This window comes from Nannobrachium achirus (genome assembly GCF_963921795.1).
Source record: "Nannobrachium achirus genome assembly, chromosome: 16".
In the NCBI taxonomy this organism is placed as follows: domain Eukaryota; kingdom Metazoa; phylum Chordata; class Actinopteri; order Myctophiformes; family Myctophidae; genus Nannobrachium; species Nannobrachium achirus.
In genome coordinates this window covers 56,702,498-56,715,948 of record NC_137823.1, presented here as the reverse complement: position 1 = coordinate 56,715,948, position 13,451 = coordinate 56,702,498, and the positions used below count along the sequence as shown (strand labels likewise).

General features: G+C 49.2%; 1 protein-coding gene across 1 annotated transcript in view; it reads right to left on the bottom strand.

The window, feature by feature from the left end:
• lama2 (laminin, alpha 2) overlaps positions 1-13,451 on the bottom strand; it is a gene marked incomplete at its 3' end in the record, with an annotated part of 414,125 nt that overhangs the window by 26,648 nt on the left and 374,026 nt on the right. The window contains 3 exon segments of the mRNA XM_080745043.1: positions 8,107-8,160; positions 9,748-9,906; positions 12,290-12,410. Coding sequence (XP_080601169.1) covers positions 8,107-8,160; positions 9,748-9,906; positions 12,290-12,410 — 334 coding nt within the window.

Sequence of the window (13,451 nt, the reverse complement as noted above, 5' to 3'; positions counted from 1 at the left end):
CAGCAGCCAACAAATGCAAATCTCATTAATATGCACACTTGTGGAAACTTGTAAAAAATAGAGAGAGAGAGAGAGAGCGAGAGAGAGAGAGAGAGAGAGAGAGAGATTGTTTCTGTCGGGTGAAAGCTCATATATCCGAAACTGTTGCCTTTCAGGAATCACAATTCATCAGCACCAAACGTAGCAGATCTACAAGCTCAGCGTGTGGATCTGATACCTATGAAATCAAACCACAAAGAGTTAAGAAAATGGAGATAGAGGTTTCTGACACAACGATATACAGATCCTTCTCGAAAAATTCGAATATTGTGTAAAAAAGCATTGCAGATGCCCTAGCTAGCACCCCAAATCATAACAGAGTGAGGAAACTTCCCACTGGACTTCAAGCAACTCTGACTTCAGAAGGTTGACAATTTCTCTATTATAAATCCTTGTTTTGAGTGGTCTCGTGTAATATTGTAATATTTTGAAATATGGTATTTTGATATTCATGAGCTGTATGCCATAAAAATTCAAAATTTGAACAAAAAAAGGTTTGGATAATTCACTGAATGTCCAATGTATGCAGAATATATGAAAGTTTTAAGAAATATATTGTCGTTCTCAGGTGAAAACCTTGTATGTCCAAAACTGTTTTGCATTTATCATTTAAAAATGATTTAAACTAGTGAAAACAGCCGATCTACAAGCACACAACGCCTCGCACCGCGAGGCGTTGTGTGCTTGTAGATCTGCTGTTTTCACTACTTTTGTGAAAACTGCTGTTTTCACTACTTTTTGTGAAACTTGGAGATACGAGGTTTACTGTCAATATTCCAGGATGACCTCCACTTGGGTAATGACGCCCCTGCGATCATTCAGAGAAACTACTTCAGCTCCCGTACTAACGTAGGTAGGAAGGGCCTGTCACTCAAACCGGAGTGACCCGCCTCCAGGCTATATAAGCCCCCGGAGGCGGAAGTAACATCCTCTTTTCACTCTCTGCGATATCACATCAGATAAGTTGAAACTCAGCCTTGTATTATTATTCTTCGCGCATTAGCCTAAAGCGGTGGCATTGGAGTCGCCCACTGGCGAGTGTTGAATAACCCGTACTTAAGAATACTTATTCTTGTTCCGTCCTAAATCGACGGTTATTTCCTTTTATAACAAAGGATTATTACTGCTTGTTCAGGCCTCCGCCGAAGCAAGCGTGGCATAGCATTAGCCGTTAGCTTGTTAGCTCGTCTGCTATTGTTAACGTTAGCTACACTGCTTACGCTTGTTCAGGCCCTGCCCGAATCAAGCGTGGCCTAGCCTTAGCCGTTAGCTTGTTAGCTCGTCTGCTTCTGGTTAACTCTATCTACAGGCTTCGCCATGGATCCTCTGGCCTTCCTGCCGAGGCAATGTCCAGGCTGTCCAGGACTCATCGACGGACAGGATCTTCACCATCTCTGTGTCGGCTGCATGGGCGTTGCACACGCCTTCTCTGCACTGAGTCCTCAGGGGAGAGCAGGACCTTTCTGTGACTGCTGCGTGGCCTACGACCGCGATGTACTGATACACCGGTTCTACCTAGCCAGGGCAGGCCTCGGGGCCTGCGCTCCACCAGGTGGGTTCCACTGCTCTCAACCCCACAGCCCAGTCTTTCCTTCCCCAGGCGGACCGCACCGTTGGTCAAGGTGCGGCGCTGCCTTCCGGAGATCCGCTTGGCAACCAGCGCGCCATTCAAGTCAAGATGGCGCCGTGCTACATGAGACACCGCCTGCCGCGCAACCGACCGCAGCTAGCTCCACTGTCACTGGAGGCTGGCGGGTCTGGTGAAGTCGCCGCTAAGAAGGCGACCAAGAAGGCTAACATCCAGACGAAATCTCCGGTAGCCTTTTCCCCTTCGGGCGCGGTGCCCAAAAAGAAACGCTTGGATGTGACCGTCGGGGACGTCCCCCTCGACGTGAGCATCACCAAAACAGTCAGACCTTCAGGCGAGAGTCGGACCCTGAGCTCCTGTCAGAGCGAGGGTTCTGGTTCTGAATACTCTGGATACACGGCCGAGGAGGAGGAGAGGACTCCGTCGATGACGAGGGTTCTCGACTCACGGTCACTGTGAAAGGTAATGCCCCTGCGACTCCAGCACGTCAACTGGACGCCGCAGGGAGCTCCCAGGCCTCCTCAGGCACCACTGCCCCTCCACCCGCCAGTCAAGCGAGTGAAGCGGGAGCAGAGGACGTCGATTCTGCAGCAGAAATGCTGGATCATCTCACAGTCTACATGAGAGCTCTGGCCAGAGTTGGAGAGAGTTGCCACCTCCTCTCCCCTCTGAAGAGGCCGAGATGATGATGAAATGCCCGGGCAGAGCCTTCGGTTCCCGCCCCGTATGTCCTCTCAGGCTGCCGCTGGTGAAAGGTTTCACCAAGGCCCTCCATTCCTCATGGAAGACACATAAAGACCCCAGGAAGCTGCCTTTTTCTGTGTTGGATTTGGTGGGCGGTGCGGAGGCAGGCATGTCCACCTGCCCTAACCTGGACCACCTGTTGCACATCTTTCCTGAGTTCTGTCAGACCCCAGTACAAAGATGTAGGCACGGCTAAAAACGGGCCGTTTGTTGGCCCCGTCGGCACCAACCCGGCCGGGGTTCACTGTCCTGGAGACAAGCTACAGTCGGACAGGGGCTCGTAACGCCTACCGGTCCGCTGCTCTGGCCGCTAAGGACCTAATCTGATCCAGCTCTTGCTCGCTTCCACCAAGGACCTGGTCAAAGGTCTGCCCACGGGGGGAGCACACAGCTGAACTGAACACTCTATTTGACATCATGCTGAAGGTCATTGGCATGCGGTAAGTGGATGGGCAGGTCCATGGACTACAACCTCCAGTCTGAGAGAGCCCGCTGGCTCGACTATGTCGACCTCGAGCCTAAGAGGGACGTGGGCGAGAAGCCTCTAGGTCCTCGCGGGGAGATGTACAAGTCTCTCATAAACATGGAGAACAGTCCCACCACCCTCATGGGTGGGGGCTTGGAGCTGCTGCAGGGTAGAGTTACCTTCTTCAAGGCGGCTAAGGACATCGTCGAGTCCACCACAGTGCCACAGGATGAACCGCAGCAAGCTAGGAGGACGTCCGCTCCTCCCGCGCCAAGGAAAGGGGCCGCTCTGCTTCTTTTTAAGAAGCACTCGTCTTCCTCCAGGGGAGCCTCTGCAGCCAGGGCGCCTGCAGGCCCCGCAGCAAGGCTGTGGTTCCCGAGCGCGCTCAGCCGCGCCGCCCGTCCAAGGATGGCAGGCAGCAGTCTTCATACCGCGGTGGCCGCGGTAGGGGACAGCGCAAATGACACTCTGAAGAGGGGAATTGTGCTGGGGCGGGGGTCCGAGGTGTCTCTCGGTCCCCCTCCCCCCAAACGAGGGCGTTTTTCGGTACCCCGTGTCGGGGAAATGAAAATGTTAATTTTGATGCCTCCTGTGTCGACAATAAACATGTTGAAAGAACAAAGTCTGTCTCTGTCCAACTCTCTCGCACTAGCACAGACGACCCCATCGTGCATGCCTCCTGTAGTAATGATGAAGTCCTGTCAGGACTCGATAATCAATCACAGGTTTTATCAGAAACCAGTAATGTTAATGTCAAACAATTATGTGGTTCCTCAAGCGCGCGAGTGGGATATCCCTCGCGTCGACAATATGAATCCTTTATGCATGCCTCCTGTAAGAATGATGGAGTCCCGTCAGGACTCTTTAATCAGTCAGAGGTTTATCAGCAACCAGTAATGTTAACGTCAAACAGTTATATGGTTCCTCATGCGCGCGAGTGGATTTTCCCTCGCAGTGAGCGATGCTATGAATTTAACTTGAGTCAGAAATTCTGTCGGCCTACTATGAGCCCGGGTCAAGGGACAAGCATAAAGGCCTTAGAGCAGGTATTAAACGTAAAAGTTCCTCTCCTGTCAGGGGGAGAATGCTTTAGTTGTGGGCGAGTCTGTTTATCAGTCCGAATCGCTTTGCTCTTCCTGTCGCTCTATCGAGCCAAAACCGAACGCTTCCGGTTTCACCGGATACGGATTCGCTAGCTCCCCGCTTCCGGTCCGGCCGCAAAGAGCTCCGCTAGTCAAGCGGTACAATCGGAAGGTGTTCCACCTTGCGGCCTATTGAACCCCTGCGCTCCGCATCCGGGTGTCCCGGATACGGATACGCAGGTTCCCCACTTCCGGTCCCGCCGCAAAATAGCTCCGCTAGTCAAGCGGTACAACCAGAAGGTGTTTCCGCCATGCGGCCTATTGAACCCTTGCGCTCCGCATCCGGTCGTTCCGGATACGGATACGCAGGTTCCCCACTTCCGGTCCGGCCGCCAAAAAGCTCCGCCGTCACGGAAGCACAGTGGTGGGGTTTCTCTCGCTCAAAACACGCTAGCACGCTGTGCGCGCCAGTGGAAGTTATGCAACCCGAGCCATTGGGTATTTCGAACGATAACCAGGGGTTACAGGTTACAGTTCGCAGATATACCCCCGCTTTCGAGCAGGGTTATTCATACCAGAGCACGTGGTTTAAAAGCAAGTCTTTTGAGAGAAGAGATCAGCTCATTGCTAAGCAAGGGTGCTATAGTGGAGCTGGACAGGACCCAATCCCGCATGGGATTTTGGAGCCGTTATTTCCTGGTGCCCAAAAAGGGGGGGGGGGCTACGTCCCATCCTGGACCTAAAGGCACTAAACGTGTACCTGAAGAAATACGTTTTCAGGATGCTAACAGTACCCACCATGTTACGGTCGATCAGGCAAGGGGATTTCCACTGTTCAGTGGATCTGAAGGATGCTTATCAGCACGTCCAGATTTATCCCCCACACAGGAAATTCCTTCGGTTCGCCTTCGAGGGTCGCCTGTACGAGTATACAGTACTCCCTTTCGGTCTGTCACTGAGCCCGAGGGTTTTCGTGAAAGTGACCGAAGCAGCCATCGCCCCGCTGAGACAGCAGGGCGTCAGGTTGGCGACGTACATCGACGATTGGATGATTTCAGCGAGCTCCGCCCACGAAGTGGCGCGTCACACACAAGTGGTTTTGGCTCACCTGAAGGCCTTAGGTTTCATAGTCAACCACGGCAAGAGCATGCTGACTCCAGCAAGTCGTCTTACATTCATTGGGGTCCTTCTGGACTCATCCGACATGTCGGCCCGTCTCTCAGAGGAGAGGGTGGACAGGTTTCGGGAATGTCTCGACTCCTTTCAAGTGGGCCAGGAGGTCACTTACAGGAGTTGCATGGTACTGACGGGAATGATGGCTTCCGCAGTACATCTGTTGCGTTTGGGCAGGTTTCATATGAGACCTTTTCAAAGGTGGATGTTATCCCTCGGGATCCCGCCCTCCTTGAAGTACAAGAAGGTTACGGTTTCCCCTTCCTGCGCGATCGCCCTGTCTCCGTGGCTGGTGGAGGGGTTCCTCACCAGCGGAGTCTCGATTGGCGAGGTGGTTTCCCACAAGTCGATCACGACAGACGCCAGTCTCAGTGGATGGGGAGCCACTTTCGAGGGGCGCACAGCGCAGGGGCTTTGGCCTCTGGAGATGAGGGGTCGTCACATCAACTATTTGGAGTTGATGGCTATACTCCTGGCGCTCAAGCATTTCGAGCCTTGGATTTTGCATTGTCACGTCCTGGTCAGGACAGACAATACGACGGCCATGTTTTATGTCAACAAACAGGGGGGCCTGTCGTCGTTGCCACTGGACCGTCTGGCTCGAGAATTGACGGTTTGGTGCTTGTCGCGCCTCAAGTCGATCAGGGCCTCACACGTCCCAGGTCTCCTCAACAGCGGAGCAGATCTCCTGTCCAGGGGAGGTCCTCGCTACGAGGATTGGTCTCTCCACCCCAGGGTGGTGAGCCAGATTTTTCGCAAGTTTGGTCAGCCAGTGGCGGACCTGTTTGCGTCAGCGGAGAATACGAAGTGTCCGTTGTTCTTCGCGGTGAAGGGCAGTCCCCCCTTGGGGTTGGACGCCTTAGCGCACACGTGGCCGAGAGGTCTACTGTACGCGTTTCCCCCCTTCGACTTAATCCGACCCACTCTGGAGAGAGTCAGGAGGTTCGGTCTGGAGATGCTCCTGGTGGCTCCCTACAAGGGCACGTGGAGATCGGCGATCGCCCCTCTCCTTTGCGAACCGGGTTGGCAGCTGCCTCAGTGCAGGGACCTGTTGAGTCAGGCCAGGGGGGAGATCTTCCACCAAGACCTGCAGGTCCTAGACCTGTGGGTTTGGCACGTGAAAGGTTAAACCTGCTGGCAGCCGGTTTTTCTTCTGAAGTGGTTGATACCATTCAGAGTGCTAAGGCGCCCTCTACGAGGGCGTCTTATGATGGAAGGTGGAATGCCTTTGAGGACTGGTGTGAGTCGCGTGTTCCACCTGTGGTGGCTCATGTGGCGTCAGCCCAGGAAATTCTGGAATTTATGCAGAACCGCTTGAGAAGTGGTCTAGCATTTTCTACCCTTAGGGGGTATTTGGCGGCTATTAATGCCTGTCACCTGGGGGTGGCGGGCAAGGCACCTTCTAAAGTCCCGGAGGTCATCAAGTTCATGCAAGGAGTTGAACGTTTGAGGCCGGTGACTAGGTCTTTGTTCCCAGTTTGGGATCTGCAGGTGGTTCTAGGGGGCCTATGTCGGGCTCCCTTTGAGCCGCTTGTAGGGATGCCTTTGAAACTTTTGAGTTTCAAGACGGCTCTTTTGCTGGCTTTGGCCACGGCTAAAAGAGTTGGTGACCTGCAAGCTCTCTCGGTGTCTGCGGAGTGCATGCAGTTTATGAACAATGATCTCAAGGTGTTGCTCAAGCCTCATCTTAAGTTTGTTCCTAAGAACATGGTGGTTCCTAAGGAGCCTGTTGTTCTTCTGGCTTTTCATCCTCCTCCGTTTGTCTCGGTGGAGGATGAACGGCTGAATTGCCTTTGTCCTGTCAGGGCATTGAAGGCCTACTGTGACAGGACTGCTGGTTCTAGAGCTTCTTCTCAGCTCTTTGTAGAAATGGGCAATGTTCTTGTCAGAAAGCCGGTGTCTAGACCCACTCTTTCGAGGTGGATTGTGGATGCTATTAGGCTGGCTTACTCTAGTGCGGGTGTGGAAGTGCCGGCGGCACTTAAAGCCCATAGCACTAGGGGTGTGGCTACTTCGTGGGCACTGGCAAAGGGAGTCTCCGTTCAGGAGATTTGTGTTTCGGCGAATTGGTCTTCGCCTTCTACCTTTGCAGCCTACTATCACCTGGATATCGAATCCTCTTCGCTAGCGCATTCGGTTCTGGGTGCAGTTGCCTCCTCTACGTCATAGAGGAGTCGGATCTTCCCCTCCCACAGGTGGGCATGTAGCCACCTGGGGTATTTTGGGGGGACCCTGTGTTTTCCTTATATAGTGTGTCTTACTTATAAGGCGGACTTGTCCTTTTCATTTAGTTGAATGAGGCGGACTTCGGTCTGTCAGGGTCTCTCTTTATTTTCTCATGCCTTCACACCCAGGTCCGGTGGGCCTGGGACCTTCTGGGTGATGGGTCACGCCCGTTTGGGCTGTGCTCACCCGTATGAGGGGTGTGTGGGGGTATGAGAGTAGGTTGTGGCTTAGAGGGGAGTTTAAGAATCCCAAGTGGGAGGTCATCCTGGAATATTGACAGTAAACGGTAGGTTCCGTACGGAACCATTGTTTACTTAGATATGGAAGGATGACCTCCCACGTAATGCCCCTCTGTTTCACTGAATGTGGCAGAGAGTGGTATTAAGAGGATGTTACTTCCGCCTCCGGGGGCTTATATAGCCTGGAGGCGGGTCACTCCGGTTTGAGTGACAGGCCCTTCCTACCTACGTTAGTACGGGAGCTGAAGTAGTTTCTCTGAATGATCGCCAGGGGGCGTCATTACCCAAGTGGGAGGTCATCCTTCCATATCTAAGTAAACAATGGTTCCGTACGGAACCTACCGTTTCCATCCGACAACGATGACATGAAAGTTTCAAGAAAATCTACTTTTTATACAATATTCAAATTTTCTGTATTTGAATACATGTCCATGATACAGGTGTGCATGTGTCTGTGACAATGGATCACGTTGTGTGTGTGTGTGTGTGTGTGTGTGTGTGACTGTGTGTGTGTGCGCGCGTGCGTGTGCGTGTGCGTGTTGAACCCACCTCTCCAGACTGCCTGCGTCTCCTCTTGGGTTTGAACGTCTGTGTGCTCTGTGTCTGTGGGGGTTGTAGAGTTTTAGAGAAATGTCACCGGGGGTCCACACACAGTGGAACATGATTACACCGGGGGTCCACACACAGTGGAACATGATTACACCGGGGGTCCACACACAGTGGAACATGATTACACCGGGGGTCCACACACAGTGGAACATGATTACACCGGGGGTCCACACACAGTGGAACATGATTACACCGGGGGTCCACACACAGTGGAACATGATTACACCGGGGGTCCACACACAGTGGAACATGATTACACCGGGGGTCCACACACAGTGGAACATGATTACACAAGAGTACAACTTTAGAAAATTAAAGGAGAGGGAAAATGTCACTTCATAACAACATCACGGCTTAAAAAGGGATTACGGAATGTGAGAATCAATGAAGCCATGTTCACAGGGGCGTCACAAGGGGGGGAAAAGTGGGACTGAGTTACCAGGGCCCAAGGTGGAGGGGCCTAGAATTATTTTATACTTTAGCTATTGAAAAATAGCAGATATACAAGCTCACGGAGCGGCACCGAGTGCTCATGTTCATTCAGAATATGGAGATTCTCCACTCAGTGTCTGGAGTAGAGGCTACACAGTGATTTGACTCTGAGAGGGTAAACATGGAACCAAATGTACCAATGTCAGAATTAACTGTTCTGCTGCCATTGACAGCGCTCACCGTCATTAAAACCGGTTACTACACGACGCCATTGACAGCGCTCACCGTCAATCTTACTGTATTTACAGTAAATGTATTAATACTTACTGTATGTAGCTCCGGTCGCGGCCGCATCGGTAATGTCCGCGATTTGTTTAAAACGCACGTTGGGCGTGCACGCGAAGTGAAGCTCCTCCATGTTAAGTCAATGGAGAGGCCCATAAAGAGACTTCATTTACTCCAAATAAGACTTTATATCCCATAGCACGGCTCCAAACAACAACAACAAGACAAGCCTTGCGGCCGCCATGACACACTGTCACATGATACATGTCATGTGACTAGATGACGTAATCGTTGATGTCATTCAGCAGTCCGTGTGTGTACACACATTCCAGGCATGCCTTACACAATAACAGCGTGTGCTAATGGGCGGATCTGCGTGGCGTCAACGAAAAGTTAACCCTTCATACCCTGCAGCACTAATTGTGTTAAACACGGATGAAATGAATAATGAGGAGTACGCTGGGATTTGAGTCCTTTGTAATTACAAACGTGTAGGGACATGTAGAAAAAAGTAACTTTTCAACGGCCAGAATTAGCGCTTTTGGCTGCGAGGAGGGTTCAGGAGATCTCAGAAAGGGGCACCAAATAACAGAAATCTACCAAACCAGGTAGGAACAATCATGATAAAATATGTTTTAGCCTGGATTTCCCCTTTAATACTCTGTTTTACTGTGTAAACAAGCAGGCATGTTAAAGACTTCACACTGTAAATACAAACATTGCCACTAGAGAGCGCTGTGGAAGCACATTAGAAACACAATGCTGGAGAGTGTTTATTTAGTGATTACAGTGCATTAATATAAGCTTCATTTATAACGCACTGGAATCACTAAACAAACACATCATAAAGTGAAATCATCACACCTGCTGGCTGCTGCTGGCTGAAGCCCCGCCCACCGCCATCAGAATGGTCCCCGTGTCCGTCAGCGTGCTGAATGACAGGCTGATCTCCGTGGCGACAGCCAATGAGAGGCCAGACAGCTCCATGTAACCGGGCTTAGTGAAACTTACGGTGTGGATGTTCTGAAAGAGACAGAGAGAGGGTTTTGAACATGAATATTTCAATTTTATAGATGCAAAAAAAAAGAAGGTTTGCGTACAGCCAAAAGACACACACACACACACACACACACGCACAGGGACGTGCTGGCCATTGGGAAAAGCGGGACTCCCGAACGGCCGGTTCATTCCCGGCCGGTCCAGGCCATTAAGAAAAAGATACAAATAAAATGTCGGACTTCATTCCATTTTGGGGGCTGGGCGGCCAACCAAGTAAATCATCACTGTCGGGCAGAAACCTTGTATCTCCAAGTTTCAAATTTGTAATTCTTTTCGCAAAGCAAAGCCCTGCTTCATCATACAAGGCTGTCACACAAAAGTAGTGAAAACAGCAGATCTACAAGCGGTGCGAGGCGTTGTGTGCTTGTAGATCGGCTGTTTTCACTAGTTTAAATAATTTTTAAATTTGTTTTGGACATACAAGGTCCACCCGACAATGACGAAATGTCACTTGTCATGATCTGAAATGGCAAATCTTTGAGTTGCAGCAGCGCTATAGAGAGAGATCTCGCGCTATAGAGAGAGATCTCTCTCTATAGCGTGCAATGAGGGCCTCTTTTTCCCGGGCTGAATCAGGGGCCCAACATGTCCCTGCACACGCACACAGACACACGCTTTCATAACAACTGGATCAGCAGCTCAGTTTTATGCATGAAATCCAATCTATAAACATTCAAATTCCAAGTCTTTACTGAGATTTGTGTATGTGCGTGTTAAAAAAAGTTTTACTTACGGAGAGAAACTAAAAATAAACAAACCTTACCGGTGAATATAAAACTGTTTATGTGTGTGTGTGTGTGTGTGTGTGTGTGTGTGTGTGTGTGTGTGTGTGTGTGTGTGTGTGTGTGTGTGTGTGTGTGTGTGTGTGTGTGTGTGTAGGTGTGTGTGTGTGTGTGTGTGTGTGTGTGTGTGTGTGTGTGTGTGTGTGTGTGTGTGTGTGTGTGTGTATACTGTATGTGTGTGAGAGAGAGAGTGTTTGCGTGAGTGTGTGCGTACGTGTGTGTGACAGAGAGAGAGAGAGATAGCCAAGTATGTTACTTTCGTATACTTGAATAATGGGACGTAATAAAAAAAAAAAATCATGAATCTTGAGAGTGTGTGTATGTCCGCGCGCCTTATAAAAGGTCTATGTATGCACAGAGACAGAAAAATGTGCAGTCTTGTTTATTGAATATGAAACATTTTTTCAATCTCACAAGCGATGAGTGGAGAGAAGCACATTTCTTCCGATGTTTCATTTACTTTTTTTTATATTTCCCTGTCTTGCTCTTGTGCCAAAGTGTTGTGAACAAAATGATGCAATAATAAACCAGTGAATAGGAAATAAAGAGAGACGGAGAGAGAGAGAGAGAGAGAGAGAGAGAGAGAGAGAGAGAGAGAGAGAGAGAGAGAGAGAGAGAGAGAGAGAGAGAGACCGGTGGTGTGGTGGAGGGAGGAGCCCGATTCCCATTCACCCAAAATAGACGATCTACAGGCTCACAACGTTGTGAGCTTGTAGATCAGCTATTATGAAAGAGAGAGACAAACCGAGTGGAAGGTAGAGACAGACAGGATGTGAGGGACGGGAGGAAGACCAAAGAGAAACATGTTTTACATATTCATCTGATATATCTACATATTCATACACCCTCTATTCACACGCACGTGTGCACACACACACACACACACACACACACACACACACACACACACACACACACACACACACACACACACACACACACACACACACACACACACACACACACACACACACACACACACACACACTGAACTGCTCACTCAGCCAGGTAACTTGGAAATAGGCCAAGTTAAATAGATTGTGAAAGTCAATCAGTCAGTTAAATAGACAGTAAAAATACATAACTCAATCAGTCAGTAAGCCATTTAGTCAGTCAGACAGTCAGTCAGTCTATTGCAGTGGTTCTCAACCTTTTCAGGCCGCGACCCCCAAAATAATCATATTTTAACTGGGGACCCCCCCCCCCCCCACACTGACGAGCACTAATAGTTAAGGCATTACATTTTGTATAACACGGTTCTATTGTGAAAATAGCCGATCTACATGCTCACAACGCCTCGCGTCGCGAGGCGTTGTGAGCATGTAGATCGGCTATTTTCACAGTGTCTGCCTCTATTTTTTGATAATTTGACCAATGTTTAATTTGTCATTTCAGAGGTATTAAAAAGTCCTTAAATTGTCACTTTAGAAATGTGCACATACCCTCTCTATACACTTAAACTTTATGTTGGTTTGTTTACTGTAGAGTGAGAAAACAATGTTTCACATTAAGCTAATCATCTGGGAACCCCCCAGGTTGAGAACCACTGGCCTATTGGACAGTACCTCTACATTGCATCCTTTAGTAACTCCAGTGTAGTCAGAGCTACTGAGCAGGTTGTAAGGTGTTCTGGACACCTCGATGTCCCTCAGACATCCTGCAAAGCGTTTCAGAATCACCTCCGACCTGGAAGACAAGTACAACTGTTGTTTCATACAATATCACCTCAAAGATTTCCTTCAGCATTACATAACATTGCACATTAATAGCACTATAAAGAAATCAAAGATATAAAGACTATAAAGAAAGCACCTACACAATGATTGACTACACCTGAAGCATACCAGAAGATTGGCTAGGATCAAGGGTTAATGTAACTATACAAATGGAATCCAATGGACACGTATAAGGGTCCGTTTGGTTCTATGTGTACACTCTCAAATCAGAAATCAACAGAATCTAACATTTGTCCATTACTTATAAATCGTGAAACTTGAGATTAAAGGACAACTCCTCCCTAAATCACTTCTAGGCTCATTTTCCTACTTATATTGATCCCAAAAGACTGTCCATGGGGTCTATTAGGCAGAAATGCCCGTGTTGTCCAGTTTCCCCAGCAGAACCCAGCAGCTGTCATACCATAGAGTGGAGCCTATAAGCCTATCGCTTTTACACTATTTGTTGTGGTCAAAAGTGTTTATTTTTCATGAATGTGTTGCTAGTTGTCATTACAAACACATCCATGGCTTGGTTGTCCCACACAAGCCACCACAATCGCATATATAATGTTTTGGGCTGAGCATTCGACACAAGTGCCAATCAAAGTGACTGCACTGGCCAATCACAGGGCATCTTTTTCATAACACATAAAAGCATAACATCTGTTTAGCAGAGTGTGATGGCTTGTTTGGGACAACGATGGCATGGATGTGTTTTTAATGACAACTAGAACCACATTCATGAAAAATAAAAACACTTTTGACCACAACAAATAGTGTAAAGCGATAGGCTTATAGGCTCCACTCTATGCTATGAGAGCTGCTAGGTTCTGCTGGGGAAACTGGACAACAGGTGCATTTCTGCCTAATAGACTCCATGGATGGACAGTCTTTTTGGATCAATATAAGTAGGAAAATGAGCCTAGAAGTGATTTAGGGAGGAGTTGTCCTTTAAGCATGGGAACACTGTGGCTAACTCCATGGGCCAATGGATGAAAGTTTAGCCAAC